Source organism: Podarcis raffonei, chromosome 6 (assembly GCF_027172205.1).
Source record: "Podarcis raffonei isolate rPodRaf1 chromosome 6, rPodRaf1.pri, whole genome shotgun sequence".
NCBI lineage: Eukaryota > Metazoa > Chordata > Lepidosauria > Squamata > Lacertidae > Podarcis > Podarcis raffonei.
The window spans coordinates 50,050,189-50,068,052 of record NC_070607.1 but is presented as its reverse complement, the minus strand read 5'-3'; the positions used below and the strand labels follow the sequence as shown (position 1 = coordinate 50,068,052).

General features: G+C 43.2%; 1 protein-coding gene across 20 annotated transcripts in view; it reads left to right on the top strand.

Moving 5' to 3' along the window:
- The window catches only part of PTPRF (protein tyrosine phosphatase receptor type F), a 478,748-nt gene extending 476,146 nt beyond the window's left edge, over positions 1–2,602 (top strand). For all 20 annotated transcript variants that reach the window (XM_053392724.1, XM_053392743.1, XM_053392742.1 and 17 more), the window contains one exon: positions 1,049–2,602. In XM_053392724.1, coding sequence (XP_053248699.1) covers positions 1,049–1,117 — 69 coding nt within the window. In that variant the 3' untranslated portion in view covers positions 1,118–2,602. The remainder of the gene's footprint in view (positions 1–1,048) is intronic.
- The last annotated feature ends 15,262 nt before the right edge of the window (positions 2,603–17,864 follow it).

The following is a 17,864-nucleotide window of genomic DNA, read 5'->3' as shown; positions in this document are numbered from 1 at the left end:
AAGTGACTGTGGAGGCCAGTTCTGGATCCACACGTCCTTCCACAGTGGGGACATTGGTTTCTGGGTGGGAGTTGATCACGGTGTGGATTTGCCAAGCATGCCTTCCTCTTAGCACATTTCTCCCTTGCACCCTGAGTTCGCGTGTCTTCAAAGCCCATGACACCTTTGGTAAAGGCTGTTCTCCAATTGGAGTGCTTGCAGGCAAGTGTTTCCCAATTGTTGGTGTTTATACTACATTTTTTTAGATTTGCCTTGAGACAGTCTTTAAACCTTCTTTGTTGACCACCAGCATTACGCTAAGCTATGACTGGCACAACTAGTATCTACAGCATCTTCTGAAGCCTGTAAAAGGCTTTAAAAAGGTGAGACAGCTAGATCGGTCAAGACTGATGAAGCCACATCAGAGCGCCTTCCAGCCAAGATTTCTCACCATGAGTTAAACCCCACTCTGGGTTAGTCCCAGAAGGTAGTCATGGTTATACTGTGCAAAAGAACAGTGCCAGCAAGCATTTGCAAAGGATTACACATGGCCAGTGGCTATCCTCTGGTTAGAACCCATGCTGTTTTCTGGTCTAACTTGATGGCAGCTTGGATTGGCCTCTCTTTCACCTGATCAATGCGACCTGTGATTCTGTGCTGTTCTTTGTGTAGTGCAAGGATATCAGAACCAGTGGTTGGATGGGTCGTGAGACGGAGAGCAGAAATCCATAATTCATCCTCCTTTTTATATAGGACATATTTTACTGGTGCACCATGAGAGTAAATTACATTGCTAAAAATTCAGTACTTGGGTTTCCCATACAGTCAGCTTGCTGTTCTCCCACCTGCAGTTTAACTGGCACTTCACTCCCAATCTAAGCTTACTGTACTAATCTGAGCAAAATGGCCCCTCTTTACATCAGATGCAGGGCTTGGTGCTAGCCAGTTGCCTCTTTTAGAGTGAGGTGGTGAAGGAGTCCGCTTGCAGGTATTTGCACCGTGATGTGATAGAAGTGGTGGTCTCCTTTAGAGGCTTTTTGCTTATCCCATTCTCTTCCTTCTTCCCCAGGACCAGTATCAGCTGTGCTACAGGGCTGCACTGGAGTACCTTGGCAGCTTCGATCACTATGCAACGTAACTAGCGCTTTCAGCCAGTTGCAGCGGGAATGTCCAAGAGCAGAGACGGGTTCTTCCCAGCCAGCCGCCCATTTGTTAGTCCTTCTGTGCAGATGCTGCTGCTGTTGTTGCAGCATCAAGCCTCCCCATGACCAACCAGTTCTGACCACAGTATTTGGGTTCATTGCCACAGCGCCAAAGGTGGGACCAGCTTCTAGCGTTTCCAATTTCCAGATGAATTTCTGTTAATGCCCCCACTCCTCCTCCTCCCCTTGACAGCATTTCATGGTGAGAGTCACTGGGTGGATGGAATGGGATCTTTTATATATGTAAAATAGTTAAACTTAGTCTTTTATATCTTTTCTTTTTTAAATTCTTTTGCAAGTCTTAATGTTTTGCTCAAGCAAAACAGAAGAATGGAGGTGGTGGGGTTTGAATTTCCTTTTGCTTCCCCCGCCCTTAACTCTTTTGTTGTCTCAATCAAGGTGGTGCTGCCCATTTTCGGGCAGCCCCAGGTTAATATTAGTGGCTGGCTCACAGCTCTGGGACCCTTCCACTCCCTCTTCAGTCCTTTGTAGAATATTCAATTTCACAGAGCTGGAGCCAACTTAATGCTTATTTCTAAAGCCTTTTATTCATAAGCCTGTCTGTCAGGTGGGACTCCAGCAGCTATTAGATGCTTGGTCCTATTGACATGTGTCCAGTGACCTCATATTTGTCAGCAGATCCCTTATGAACTTTCCATTTGAGGGAGAGACCCACTGCTTGGGATTCTCTTGTTAAGATGGGGGGGAAATGTGGCATCCTTGCTGCACGAAAACCAAGTTCCCAAAAGGGACCTGACCGACACATTTATTTAGTTCTTTCTGTGCCAGTAGCATCCTGAGGTGCTGTTGCCTAGGCAACTGTGGCCAACCAAGTGCATTGGAGCACCTTCCAAGGTGAAAGAGCACAACTCTGGGAAGTCAAGCCTTCCTGCACAAACAACCCCAGCATGGGGGTGCCTTGGTTATTAGGGAGGGAGGGGTGGGATTCTTCAGGTAAGGAATTCAGTTCTCAGAGGCTGAGTGTAACTATAATTTCTGCTATCCTGTACCACATTTAAAAGTCATTAGAATGCTGTATTTTTCACTATGACAGGATGGTCTAATTAACCAATGTGGCAAGGCTACTGGACTTAATTTAACGGTACTATATATTAATACTCCTTATTCTCTCTCACTTGCACTAAAGGCAGGGAGATTACAGCCTTCTCCCAGGTGCATAGTTCTATAAATAAAGGTGGTGGAAAGGTCTCTAACTATATTATCCAATGTATTCAAATTACATTGAAATCAACAATCCTGGGTTGGTGATGTTGGAGAGAACATTCATTTTTACCTTGTGAAAGCATAGTGCTGTAGGGGTCACTGTTGTATACAGTCTGTTTTCTATTTGTTAATAAAAATCTACAGCATCATTGCATAATTCTTGATGTTAATAAATTTGAATAATCGGGTTTCCTACATGTTCGTTTTGCTGTCTTGTTTTATTTGCCAGTTAGCGGATAAACCTGTAGTTACCCTGGCAGGAGCTCCAAAAGACCACAACTCTGTGGGAGTGAATCCTACCTGTCCATGTGTTAGAAAGCAGAACTCAAACAAAATTCTGTGAAAGCGAAATGCTCTTGTTTGGCCGCTCACACAGACAAGAAAAAGGAGGAACGGCTGGAACTGTTCGCCTTTCAGTAGAAGAAGGGTGTGCCATGAATCATTTCCACATGGACAATTTGCCTGCTGAAACAATAGCACTTACATGATATCAATAGAATACGGCGTTCTTGATAGGATAGTATGGAAGTGCTGCTGTTTGTAATACACTACATGTGTTATATATGGGAATGTTGAGGGTGGCAGGAGAGGATACAGTGGTACCTCGGGTTATATATGTTTCAGGTTACAGACTCCGCTAACCCAGAAATATTACCTCGGGTTAAGAACTTTGCTTCAGGATGAGAACAGAAATCGTGCTCCAGTGGTGCGGTGGCTGCGGGAGGCCCCATTAGCTAAAGCAGTGCTTCAGGTTAAGAACAGTTTCAGGTTAAGAACGGACCTCCGGAACGAATTAAGTACTTAACCCGAGGTACCACTGTATATTGATTCCTTCCTAACTTGCACTAGCAAGTTTCTTCACTTAGTACAGTCCCCTTTTATGCAGCAGAAAACTGGTTGCCGACTCGTGTGAGCCTCTTAAGACAATAAACAATTCAATCTGGCTTGCCCTGGTAAGGCCTCTTTGATCCCTCCTAAAAGAATAAAGGCACCATAGTCTTATTCATAAGTAACAAAAAGTAGTTTTACTCACAATCAGGCAGAGCGCAGTGTGATCCCTGAAGGCAGGCTTTAGGCTTAAAGTTACAAATATGTACAAACAGGTTTACCCCATATGGGAGATAACCTGGGGAGACTGCTGGCTGGCAGCCAGCTAGCAGTACAGTCCAGGTGAATCAGGAAGTTTGCAGGATGAAAAAGAAGATCGAAGAGAGGGGAGGTGGCTGCGTGACTTGGCCTTTTACCAGGTCTGGAAAGGTCACGCCCATCTACTAGTCACATGCAAGGAAGGATGCTCCAGGCCAAGAGGGAACAGGAAGTTCGACTGACTGGATCAACATCCCCTGCATGACCACTCTAGGCAAAACAGGTAATGTACTTGACTGCTCCCAGCGGATTACATCCCACATCATACCACCAGTAGCATGAGTTGTTGGCACCCGGGGCCAGCCATCCACCAACACTGCCAGTGCACCCCTCCACCAAAGCCAAGCAGGGCTGCGCCACCTGCCCACCCACATAGTCCTCACCCAAGTGAGCCTCGCTCTTACCTCCCTGCTGCTGCTACCACCATCTTCCCCCCTGCCCCAGCTAAATTTACAAACCCTTTATTTAAAAAAGAAAATAGGGATTTACTGTCCAAAACATCACTTAACAGCTTGAAAAAAATCTGCATTTTGTCCCCATGTTTACATGCTAAACTTTATCCTAATATTGTTCTAGACATGCACACAACCCTATGCACATACTACATTTATGCAAACAGGAGGTATTCTCAGAAAGTGTGGGGCAGTAGGAAAAGTTACTGCCGCTCCACACAGCAAGTTGTGTTTCCTTTGTTGTAAGGCAGCTACACACAAAACTGCAGCTACAAAACCCGTGCAAAAGTTTTCAGGGCACAAAAGGGTTTGGATAGGGGAGGTCTCTTCTGCCTTCTCTCCCACAACACTAATACACTGCCTGCCTCTTGCTATCAGAGAGAAAGAGAATAGCATCCACGCTGAAAGAAAGGAAACAAAGCTTACTTAAATGTTGTTGTTGTTTTGGAAACTATCCACCATGCTAAGTGCAAAATTATTCATGGGGTAATACAGGTGCCTGAGAAACAAACTTAACGCTCCCTTTCCCTCCAGATTCCACTGCCAAAGACCTGGAAAGCTACTTTATGGGCATGTACAGTGGTACCTCGGGTTATATATGCTTCAGGTTACAGACTCCGCTAACCCAGAAATAGTACCTCGGGTTAAGAACTTTGCTTCAGGATAAGAACAGAAATTGTGCGGCAGCGGGAGGCCCCATTAGCTAAAGTGGTGCTTCAGGTTAAGAACAGTTTCAGGTTAAGAACGGACCTCCAGAATGAATTAAGTTCTTAACCAGAGGTACCACTGTATGTAAATGCCATGGGTAGTGTTCAATGAAGTTTTAGTCAGAGCAGACCTACTGAAATTAATGGACCTAACTTAAGTCATGTTCATAAATTTTCATGTGTCTTCTCCAAGTAAAACTTAGTTGAATTACTAAGCAAAGGCAGCTTAAGATGATCATCACCTCCCCTTAGTCAGGATCCTTCATACATGCATAAACCCACTTAAAAGATCTGGAAACAGCACAAGAGGCGGGGGCAACAACGTGCTTTGCACAGTTTGGGAAGTTTCTAGTAAAGCCATGCAAATCTCAAGAAAATGAGCCAAGCCACACATAGCTTGACTGATGCTCCCTATAAAGCGGATACATTTTCCTATATAAGCACTGTTTAGAATCAATTAATTTTTTTGTACTTGCAAAAGTTGTAGGAAAGCTATGCTAGCATGTTGGAAGTTTTCTTGTTATGTATATTTACAGGCAAAATTCCTGTAGAGAGCGAGCAGATTTTCATTTTCTACTGTTGACCCCCCTCATGAAGGTCAACCACCTTCAATCTGGAATCCTCACTACCTGTTTTCAGCCCTGAAATAAGTCTAATAGTGTGTGTTTAAGAATCTACAGACTATAGTTTCCTGAATAACCACAGTTAGCCACATCATAGCTCTCCGGTCTTAGCTCCCAGGTCTGTTTCTGGAGCCTATTTAAGGTGCTGCTTTTAACTTCCAAATGCCTAAATGGCTTACAGGGCCTAGGTATCTCAAGGACTACCTGCTGCCAAACAAGCCTGCTCACCCTAAGATCTTCATTATGTGCTTTTTTGCAGAATTATAAAGTGATCAGGGATATGATTTTGTTTTGCTTTGCAGCATCTTGCCTTTGGAATCTGTCTCTGTTATCTCTGTTATCTTTTCATTACCAGGTAAAGGCTTTTTAAAAAAAATCTGTCTGGATTTGACTTAGGATATGGGTTTATCTGGCTTAAGTGCTCTTTTGTTTTGCAGTCATCTTCTGTGTTGTTGTATTTTTACTGCTACATACAACATTTCAAACTTTTGCAAACTGCTCTGGTAGGCTGTATAAACCGGGGGGGGGGGGGGCTTTGTGTCCCCAAAGACTTTGTTGAACTGCAGTACAGTACCATCATCCCTGGCCACTGGCCATGCTGGCTGGAGCTAATGGGAACTACAAGTTCAGCAACAGTTGGAGTATCACGAGGCTTCAGTCCTAGTACCTTTCATGTTAACTATTAGTGCTTCTCAGACTCCTACTTCATCAGCTAAACAGGCCCAACATTTCCAGCTTCTCATGTAACACAGAATGCATGCAGTTGAGAACTGAGGCTGCATATTGTCTAAATTTTGTTCCAATTTAAAAACAGTCTTTCTTAAACAGAGTGACCTATACTGGACACACTATTTCAGGGAAGGTCTCACCCAAGTACCGTAATCTAAGAATTATAATTTTCCTCCTTTGCTGATGCCTCAAATTGGAGACTGCAGCTAATATTTTAGATGCAAAGGGGGCAGGCAGTTCTGCAAGTAAATCTACTTCCTCTTCTGAAACTAAAAGGGGTGGAGGAATGGGAATGGAAGGTCAGTTTCAAGCTCTTGTTCCACCCAGTTGCCCATACAGATCATAATTTGAAATGGGAAAACCTAATGTTCCTGACTTCAGAAGGTAGAAGTACAAGACCTGCAACTACTATTGTTTTTGACATGAGCACTAAGGTAGTTGCAGAGATGCCTATGGATAGTGCACAAGAGGAAGAGAATTAAAAGGCAGCAGGTGATATTTTTTTTATGGTGATGCAGATTCAAAAAAGGACTTGGTAGAAGTTGTGCCCAATTTGCCACAATATAGGGGCAAAACCTACCCAAAAGTGATTATCAAGTAAAGCTGAAAATTCTCTTGCCTGGTTTTATCAGATGAAAAATCAGCCTTTGTGTACTGATCAATCAGAATCTTCTAACCAAGTAAACTCATGAACATGCTTTATACTTAATACTGGATTTTTGCTCTGATGTTTGAAAAACAAAATTCTCTAGCCTTCCTACACCCGGCTTCATTTTCAGTAAAATGTAGCATAAGTCCCATAGCCATGATACAAGCAATGTGAACTAGCAAGAGCTATTTTATGGTGCATATTGTTTCTTATATAACTGGGTGGGGAAGAAGGAATATCTTAATAAATGCTTAATTTCTAAATAAAAGGTATGGAGTCAATCTTCTGAAAATCATATTTAGGCCTTCTTACATGAAAGCTCTTTCCTTGTCCATAGATGTGCAAAGAATACTTGACAGGGGGATGGGGCTAGAGATTATGAGACCGTGACATTCTGCACATGTGTAATGGCACATGTTCCTAAATAACACCTTTCAACTGTCCTGATTTAAGTGAGACATCCCATTTTGGGGGGCTGTGCTCTCATGAGAGTCACATGGCCCTAAAATAACAACCACATTTTGGGGGTGGGGTGCTTTTACTCAAGTCACCTGGCTCTCACAAGATCGCGGCCCTGAAATATGTGTGTTCCAGTTTTCCTCTGGGGCATGTTGGAGGGTATGAAATAAGTGTTGTACAAGACCTATTGTGATGAAAACAGCAGGGTTAGGAATTGCAGCTCTACCAAGTCAAAATTTTACCTGCCATCACTGCTATTTGAACAGGTAGACACAAAGATGAAGTCTCAGTAGCCTGCTGCCAACACCTCTACCAGGCTTTAGTTCCAGATCACTTAGTGGCCACAGAACGAAGACATACCGTATTTTTCGCACCATAGGACGCACTTTTTCCCCTTCAAAAATGAAGGGGGAATGTGTGTGCGTCCTATGGAGCGAAGACAGCATAGCCCCGTGACCCTCTGCTGGCTGGAGAGGTGATGCGCAGCTATGGCAGGAGCCTCTATAGCCGCGCGCCACCTCTCCAGCCGGGAGAGCGCGCTCGGGGCTAAAGAAGCCCCGCTTACCCTCTCCCAGCTGGAGAGGTGACACGCAGCTATTGCAGCAGCCTCTTTAGCCGCGCGCCATCTCTCCAGCTGGGAGAGCGCGCGGGGGGCTAAAGAAGCCCGCCGCAACTCTCTCCCGGCTGGAGAGGTGACACGCAGCTATGGCAGGAGCCTCTATAGCCGCACGCCACCTCTCCAGCTGGGAGAGCGCGCGCGGGGCTAGAGAAGCCGCAACCCTCTCCCAGCTGGAGAGGTGACACGCAGCTATGGCAGGAGCCTCTATAGCTGCGCGCCTTTCCGCTGCTCCCCGACCTGCTCTTTGGGGCTGGTGGTGGGCTTCCCCCCGCCAGCCCCAAAGAGCAGGTTGAAAGGAACCTGAAGCCTGGAGAGTGAGAGGGGTCGGTGCGCACTCTGAAGGGGCACTGGGCAGAGAGGGAGAGAATTTTTTTTTCTTGTTCTCCCCCCTCTAAAACAAGGTGCGTCCTATTGTCTGGTGCGTCCTATGGTGCGAAAAATACGGTATTCAGCTTTCCTTTTTGGGAGTGTCTCTTAACTTACTAGTTCTAAACAATGCAAGAGGGAGGAGTTGTCTTTAGACCAGCAGTGCTGTGTTGCCTTGGCCGTCGGCTATTCATAGGCCTGTACCTGATGGGAGCTTATACATATTATTTTAAAACAGGCATGGGGAACCTGTAGCCCTTCAAATATCCAACACCCATGAGCCCAAAAAGCAAGACCAGGGATGATGGGAACAGTAGTCCAAAACAGTGGAGGACTTTGAGCTTTAAAACTGTGACATCAAAATTTGGTGTCCCCTCCCACCTCTCGGCTTCTGTTATTTGTCAGTGTTGAGGTGCCTTCTTGGCTTGACGCCCAATGCAGCCAAACCAGTTGCACTCCTCTAAATCTGCCTCTGTCCAAAAACACCCCCATCCCTGTATTAAAACTAAAAAGTAAAGGGGAAACAACAATGTTACTTGAAGGGAGAAATACATGAAGAAATCAGCCAGCAGGAGCAGTATCTTCGGGTAATTAACCAGTCTTTAGCCTGCTCAAGAAAGGCAGGTCTTTCCTTCCACTATAATCTTTTCTGGCATTCAAACTCAGTTTAGCCCACATGTAAACTGATTTGCTGGATGGATTTGAGTTCTGCATGTGTTAGCTTTTCAGTTTGCAAACTGAAAACACACAACCTTTCCTCTGTAGGACTATTCACCCACCTCTACCCATGCACCCTATGCACCAGTGATGTTGGAGGACATTTTGAGGAAATCAAAATTTAAAAAGGCTTGACAGAGCCAGCAAGTGAAGATCAGTGAGAAGGCTGCAGAATAAGGGGACAGTTTTAAATAAAAGCTCAGATGGCCTTTATGTGAAATTCAGATCCATAACCCCAAGAAAATATGGAGGAAAGGGTGGGAACATTCTGATACTGTAGGTCATAATCAAGAATGGCTTTTAGATGATACACGCCAAAGTTTGTGGCACATGGGGAAGTGCTATAATGATTCATCAGGAATTGAGAATAGCAGTGTCCCCTCATTAACTATCAGGCATGGACTCAATTGCCTTTAGTTGCCAGAGCAACCAAAAGGAACAGAAGAAGTCAAGCTGCTCCAATTAAAGGCAATTTAATGTCCCTACTCAGTACACTCATTGTGTAATAATATGTGCAGTCAAGGCATCTCATCAACAAAACTTAGCAAATAGCTGCTTAGGGCAACATCATCCACTCAAGCCAGGGACAAAGCTCCACTAAGACTGGAGAGAAACAGCATCTGGCTCAGGTTGTCAGGATCCAATTTCCAGCAAAAAAATGCAAAATGAGCTGCATTTTGTGCATTTTAGCTGTTATTTATGTCACCTTAGTTTGCATTGCAGAAAGAGTAGGAAGGAAAAGTGACAGTAGTGAGGAACACTGCTCACTGTTTCATAAGAACCTAAGATCTCTGCAAGATTAGACCAAAAGTCTATCCAGTCCAGCACCCTGTTTCTTCCAACAGATGCCAGACAACAGTCTCCAGAAAGCCCACAAGCAAAGCACAAAGATTTAACCTGCTGTATGCTTCCAGCAACTTATACAAAGAGCTGTCACGCTTCCAAACATGGATTAACATTTTGTTGTCCTAACTATTCATTGAGCTATTAATCTAAGACTATCTAATATCCATCCAAAATCATCTTAAGGGCCAGACTAAATGTAGTACCATTTACAATATTAGCAGATGTGTTTATATTTTTAAAGAATAAATAACAGGCCGCCTGCCAGGACGGTTCCAATCCAGATCATGGTCTTGATCTGCTATTTGTATTGGAATAAAGCCCCCATTCACACTTATCATTTCAGAAACCTGGCTCAATAAATCACGGGTGACAATAGTACAATTCCTTCTCCCTCTTCAGCACCAGTTCTATTAAATTAGAATTAGTACAGCCTCATGCTATCTCCTCCTCCACTGGCATCACGAACCTCTGACCTTTTTCCTTCCCTCTGTGCAACTTAAATGTTCAGTATAGCATTTAAAAAACATGCCTCTTGTGCTGTACATCTGTTGTAGTAATAATTGTGTGGCAATTCAGAAGCTGAGAGTCTGCATCCGCCCACTCTCCATCTCATTAAGTATGAGGGGTTTTTTATGCTTTCTCTAACCCAGGACCAGGATGGGGGACCATCGTCGATTGTCCTTCAGGTGTAGATATGCTGCAGTCAAGTAGACTATTAAGACTGCACAGCCTGACCCATGATATTTGCCCATGAAATACAAGGAGTCTTGCATGACTTGAGCTGTATGCCCTAGCTCATCCCTCTCTGCAGCCTGCTCACTACTGACTATTATGAGAACCCACATGGTATGCATTGCTTCAGATGGTTTCCTATAGGTGACTAAATTCAAAAGCCACAGGGAGCAGAACAAGGAAAAAGCAGCACTTACCTTGCAAACCTCAGCTTCAGAACTCCTGCTGTATCAAGCAAAGGTCTACTGTTGTGCCTTAGCTAATTTATACCAATTGGATACACCTGCTGGGGCTGCAGTGAAACAAGAAGCAATGTTATTGCAGGTGGAAAAGCAGCTGCCTTAGTCTCAGCAGGATTCTAGAAGACAGTGCTTTAGCTATTGCTTGTGTTATCAAAAGTCACCACCCAGTTTTCAATAGGTTTCTCTCTATTTAGCAACCTTATTTTTATGACCACCCATCAACATACATACTCTGTACAGCTTACAGAATGAAGAATACAATATTAATATGTAATGTGATTAAAGTGAAACAATTAAAACAGTTAAATGCAGCCTTTGAAAAACCTATTAGCAGCCTTAAAAAAAACCTATCGTTTGCAGCTGCAGCAGCAGCAGCAGCAGCAAAGCCAGCAAGTGGAAGTGTGAGCAGGTTCAAACCCCTAGCTAAGCATTATCAGTTCTCTCTTCCAGTTTAGCTCATGCACTGAGAGATTAGCTATTAGTGAGCATGATTTGTATATGCAAAGTGGCACTGTTCTGAAACTATTCCAAACCACCTCACTGAAAAGCCACCTCCTGGTATGGAAAATTGGATGTGGTGCCTTTCTGTTTAGCTGTTCTACTGTTACATTTACACATAGATGTACTATTAGTTCCAAAAGCAAAACCTAATAACTGACAGTGCAATCATATGTTTATTCAATAGAGCTGATTCCTTGGTAAATGTGCAGAAGACTGCAGCTTGGATGATTTTGTTAAGAGAGCTAGCATCTGAAAATTGTGAGTTGATTGGTACAGCTCACTCAGTTCAATAATTAATCATATGTTTTGTCAGCTCATCTATTATATTTGTATAGGAGTAAAAACAATAGTTCTGAAGCAAACCCACCTACTTTTTTAGATGTATGACATCATTTTAGAAGAGACATTCTCTCCTGTCAGACTGAAAGCAGAAAATGTGCCCTAAGATTATGCTTGCCATCTACTGTTTTCAATAACTACACGTATGTGTGTTTGTGTATTAATTTAATTCTGTTTAATTAATCACCCATTTCACCTAACTATTCCTTTGTCCTTTTCAAACTCTCCCTTGCACACAGACCACCTCACACCTCAGCCTCCTCTCTCCTATTCCACAGCTCCCCTTGCACACACAAACAGTGATGATGTCTGTTACTGTATTTTTAATATTTATAGAATCTGAAGAGCAAGCCTGTCCATTAGCTTGTTCTGAGCTCATACAAGCATCCCAGAGCTGGTGTACTGAGCAGGCCTTGCCCCCCAAGCAAGTCAGAGAGCTTAAGAGCTCGTTATACACAGGTTCCACTTGGGTTACCTGGCGCATAAAGAGCTTTTGAGCTCTCTGCCTTGCTTGTGAGGAAAGGCCAGCTGTGCAATGCTTGTGTGAGTTCGCACGCGAACTCAGATGGCTCTAGGATGCTCATGCAAGATCTCACAGGCCCATCTGAATTCCTATGAGCTCTTGTAAGCACATCCCAAAGCAGGCACACTGAAAAGGCCTTGCCACCCAAGCAAGGCAGAGAGTTTAAAAACTCTTTATCCACCAAGTAACCTTAAGTGGACCTGGTGCAAAGAGAGCTTTTAAGGTCTCTAGCTTGCTTGAATTTAACTTGTGCAATTTCAACCAGCCTGCCTTCAACTGCATATAGCTGAAATCGCACAAAGTAAATGTGCCTAAGATGCAATTTTACTGTATTCTGCAGATTGAGATCAGGCAACTCTATTGAACAGAGTTGACCATTTATTAGCTGCAGGCTGTCCAATGTGCATGGACAGACAAGGTTTTCCTATCAACTATGCACACTAAGTATCCTCCAACACTACATTTCTACCCATCTGTAAAGCTAAGTTAACCATGACCTACTTCAAAGAACTGCTGTGAAGATATATGGGATAACTATTATAAATTATTTGCCATACTAGACATATGATAATGTTTATCTACAGTTGGGACCTGCAACAAAACTGCAGTGTGGAGTGCATTTGTCTGGATTCTAGTCAGCCCCTCTCCAGTTTTCCATTTATTAAAAATCTCAGGAAATTATCCTTCTGTGGCCCCTGAGCTCTCCCCCCTTCTTACAGGGGGATTTACTCATTTGAAAAAAATATTTCTGAAAACCTTGTGTTTTCTCTGAGCCTGCTGATACTTCCCTCCTGTGTGTGGATGGTGCTGTTCTGGCTACATAAGAGTCTACACTGAGTTTGACATTAGAATATACTAGGATACCAGACAGAAAGTGAGGAGGAATTAAAGAACCTTTTAATGAGGGTGAAAGAGGAGAGCACAAAATATGGTCTGAAGCTCAACATCAAAAAAACGAAGATCATGGTCACTGGGCCCATCACCTCCTGGCAAATAGAAGGGGAAGAAATGGAGGCAGTGAGAGATATTACTTTCTTGGGCTCCATGATCACTGCAGATGGTGACAGCAGTCATGAAATTAAAAGACGCCTGCTCCTTGGGAGAAAGGTGATGGCAAACCTAGACAACATCTTAAAAAGCAGAGACATCACCTTGCCAACAAAGGTCCATATAGTAAAAGCCATGGTTTTCCCAGTAGTGATGTATGGAAGTGAGAGCTGGACCATAAAGAAGGCTGATCGCCAAAGAATTGATGCTTTTGAATTATGGTGCTGGAGGAGACTCTTGAGAGTCCCATGGACTGCAAGAAGAAACCTATCCATTCTTAAGGAAATCAACCCTGAGTGCTCAATGGAAGGACAGATCGTGAAGCTGAGGCTCCAATACTTTGGCCACCTCATGAGAAGAGAAGACTCCCTGGAAAAGACCCTGATGTTGGGAAAGATTGAGGGCACAAGAAGAAGGGGACGACAGAGGATGAGATGGTTAGACAGTGTTCTCGAAGCTACAAACATGAGTCTGACCAAACTGCGGGAGGCAGTAGAAGACAGGAGTGCCTGGCGTGCTCTGGTCCATGGGGTCACGAAGAGTCGGACACGACTAAACGACTAAACAACAACAACAGGATACCAGACTGCCTGTCTGGTAGAATTAAACTGAGGAAGATGAGATTTGGTGACAAAATAAGTAACTCTGAGCTCTTGATAACCAAGTTCAGTTTCCATATTCCATATGTCCACTTCTTATTTCTCAGGAGTTTAGATGTTCTCCATTTTTTGCTAATTCCCACTTTATGTCTGCTCAGGTAAGGCAAGCAGCTGTGAGAGGAGGCATTTTACCTCACCTGCAAATTGGTCCCAGTGGGGCTCAGTGGATGCTAGATTTTGTTCTGCCCAGATGCAGGGAGAATAATTAGAATAAGCTTATTACTCCCCAGGTCTGAACAAGTTCCTTTCATTTTCATATTTTGCATACACCTGAAAGGAATATAGATAAATAAGTAAGTAAGTAAGTAAATTGAAATGTGTAGAGGAAATAATGGACCCACAGTCTTGGGGCCTATTTTCAAAATGCTTGTTTTTAGTCCTGAAGTGTACTATGGTTCTCTGGATTCTTTATGCAGGGCAAGCCATCAATGCTTCCAGAAAAGCTGTACATACATCCTTCTTCTGTTGCTTTAATGACTGGCTTAGTACAGCAGCAGAGTACTAACATGCTAATTATTTTTGGCAAGTAGAAAATTGCTTGGGGGTGGTGAAAATCCACTATCCAGCCATGAAACTGAAACTCTACCACTAGTCTTATCTATAAATGACTGTTCTTCAATCAGATAGCAATTCCAAACGAGATAGCAAAATGGTAAGAGAGTAGCCCATCCTGGAGAGATCAGGTCAGAATGAGAAGATCCACTGCTGGCTAGCTGAATCCATTTCAAGCCTTCTCCTCTATTTACTCAGTGCACAGTGACATCCTGTCTAAAAAACTATTGATGAGAGAAAGAGTGGGGCATACATTAATGTAATGAACAAGAAATGGTGTGAACCACAAGAAAGTCTAATGAACATGCCAGATTTCAAGCTCACTACCACCATTTTGGATGCAGTGACCTAAAAGTGTTAGGAATACATTTTCTGAATTCAACACAGATATTCTACTTGATCTGAAGTATTTAGCAGCTACCACCCCTGAATACCATTTCTGTGATGAATTCACTTGCCACCAGTCTGCAGTTCTGCTCTGACAGCAGCAATAAATGAACCTCACAACACTAAATAATAAAGCACTATCCTATCCCATCCTTTCTTCAAAGATTGCCTTCACTTTATTCACTGGGGTCATGGCTAGAGCAAAGGCTCCATGAGCTAAGGCTTTTATATATATATAAAAAGTGAGGACAAATGTGTGGAATTTCAAGAGAAAGATGGGAGGGTAAAGGACTCCTTGGATTACCAAGCCAGGGGAGGCTCATGTCTCTAAAAAGCAAGTCAGCAAATTGAAGCAAGTTCAAATATGTTATCAGAAGTTCAGTTCAACTGGAGTTCTGCTCATGGCCCACAAATATGTGCTTACATCAACTTCACTCTGAGGGCACAGCACTAGTGCAGGTAATCAGAAACAAATCAAGCTAAATATACTCCCATCAGGGGAAGTTATGGTACTCCCACCCAGTATCCAGAGTTACTGCAGTATATGGGAATAATCCCACAATAATCAGTATGTGCAATGGATCACTTAAGTGAGCAGGATTAAAGTGCTCAGAATGAAAGTGCTCCCCCATTTTATGTATGTCTTGAGAGGAATTTCTCAGTACTTTTCACAACAATATTCTAAATGAATCAATATTTTGTAAGGTTCTCAGTGGCTTCCTCCCCTCAGCTATCCCTACAAATAATGCAGTTACCAACAGATGAAGCGGGGGTATTGGTGTTGTATTTCCTTATCTGGAACTGCACCATAGAGTACACCTGTTGGTGGGCACTCAATTGCTACAGGGATCTGCCATTTTTAATCTTTTTATGTGCTCTCTTACTGAGGTGTCCTCAGATCTAAGCATAGCCAGGGAGGGCTGACACCCTACTGTTCATCTTAGCTGCAAGAAAAGTCTTGGGACAGATTAAGAATGACATTTTATGCACGCCCTGGGGCAACCCTTGTTTAAAAATTGGAAGTTGTACATTTATCTGGGCAGGGGGTAGAGCGCTGGTCAAGTTAAACCAGTTAATTGAGATTTTGTCCTCTTTTCAGATCTGAGGAAAAACTGTAGCTTACTGATAACCACAAATTGGCAAAGCATTCAATTGCACAACCTCCTGATTTTTGTATTTGGCCCTGCGGTCCTTAAAACATCTGAATCTTCTACTACGTTGGGAACCGAAGTCCACCATTCTGCATCTGTAAAGTGGTCTCCAACAGAAATATGAGTAGGAGGCTTCTCTTCTGTCTGCCAGAATACCTGATAATGTTTTACTGATTGCATTACCTGGGCAGTCTGACCATTCTTTTGAGATGGTAAATACTTTAGTTCTTGCATCTAGGTCACTGACCCACCCTATTCATACATAAATATGCCCTTAAGGCAAGATTTGAAAGTGAAAGAACTATTGGGGAAGTGTTCTCCAAGATATCTCCTTTTGTAGAAACAAAAAAAAAAAATTTCCTTCCAGTAGCACCTTAAAGACCAACTAAGTTAGTTCTCGGTATGAGCTTTCGTGTGCATGCACACTTCTTCAGATACCTGAAGAAGTATCAGATACATGATATTCTTCAGATATCTGAAGAAGTGTGCATGCACACGAAAGCTCATACCAAGAACTAACTTAGTTGGTCTTTAAGGTGCTACTGGAAGGAAAAAAAATTTTTGTTCTGACTATGGCAGACCAACACGGCTACCTATCTGTAACTCCTTTTGTAGAGGAAATATTTGGAGTAATGAGGAGAGCCAGAGATGGCTTTTTGTGATTGTTCTGTGTGCTAAAATAATGTGTAATTTTCTCAGGGAATATTTCCTAAGTTTTGATGGATGAAGCATGGGCATAGCCGGGGGGGGCAGGGAGGGGCAGCTGCCCCCCTTAAATCAAATCAAATTTATTAAAACGGTCACAGACCAGATTAACTCGTACAGCTAGTCAGCAAAGCATAACACCGGAAAAAACAAAGGACAATTTCAATACAGATTAGGCCATAACAGCAATTTAAAATTAGACAGCATAAATAAAATTAAGTATTTGCCTTTGCCTGCATATTGGCATTGGAAAGCTCTTGTTTCCTGCGCCTAATAGCGGCTACACAGAATTTGGCAACATTGATCGTAATTTCAGGAACCTTATCTTCTACCAAGGCTCTCATACGTTGGAGTTCTGGTTCATTTTTAAGCTTTTGTAGAACTGGGGCAATAAAGGTCAGGCGTAGATCCTCGTAGTAACTACAGTGCAGCAATACATGCAGACTTGTTTCCACTTCCGATGAGCCACATGGGCAAACACGTGACTCATATGGTTTGCCCTCATATCTGCCTAGCAGCAGGGCAGAGGGCAGAACGTTAAATCTGGCCAGGGTAAAGGAGTGTCTGTACTTAGGTATTTGTAAATCAGCCAGATAATTTGCGGGTGAGAACCCTCTCCCAAAGTCTCTAATTGTGGCATGTTTCTCCATTTTGCCCATATGACATTGCAGCTCTATGTCCCTAATGCGTTGAAGCACTTGACTTCTGGCTCTCTCATATCCTGCCGCTATCAAGATCTGCGGGGAGAATCCCAAGCTTCTTATCTTTTCAAACAGGGAAGCTTTCCAGGTAGAATGAAAGGTGTCTAAGAGTGTTAAAGGAGCCAAACCGGCCGGGAAAAAAATAAGTTTTAACCAGTAGTGTATCTTTAGAATCCACAACCGCGCGTTAATGGGTGGTTGTCCAACTTCTAAGCGGACAGCTATATTAGATACACAGGGGGGGATCCCCAATAAACACCGATAGAATTTTGTTTGAAATGCCTCCATAGGCGCAAAATTTTTAAAACTGCAAACCTGGGATCCATAAGTGAGTTGTGGGAGTATTTTTGCAGCAAAAACCTGGGAGGCCGCTGGAATGTATTTACCCCCTTTCCCGTGAAAAAATCTTATAAGGGCTTTATTGGCCCTTCCTGCGTTGGCAATGGCGTTTTTCATCTGTTGGTGCCACGAGACCCTTTCCTGAAAAGTTATTCCCAGGTATTTGAAAGTTGCTACCTGGTCAATAGGTTGACCGTTAATTCTCCATTTGTGTTTCCTTCTTTTTTTTGAAAACACCATAATTTTAGATTTGCTGTAATTTATTGAT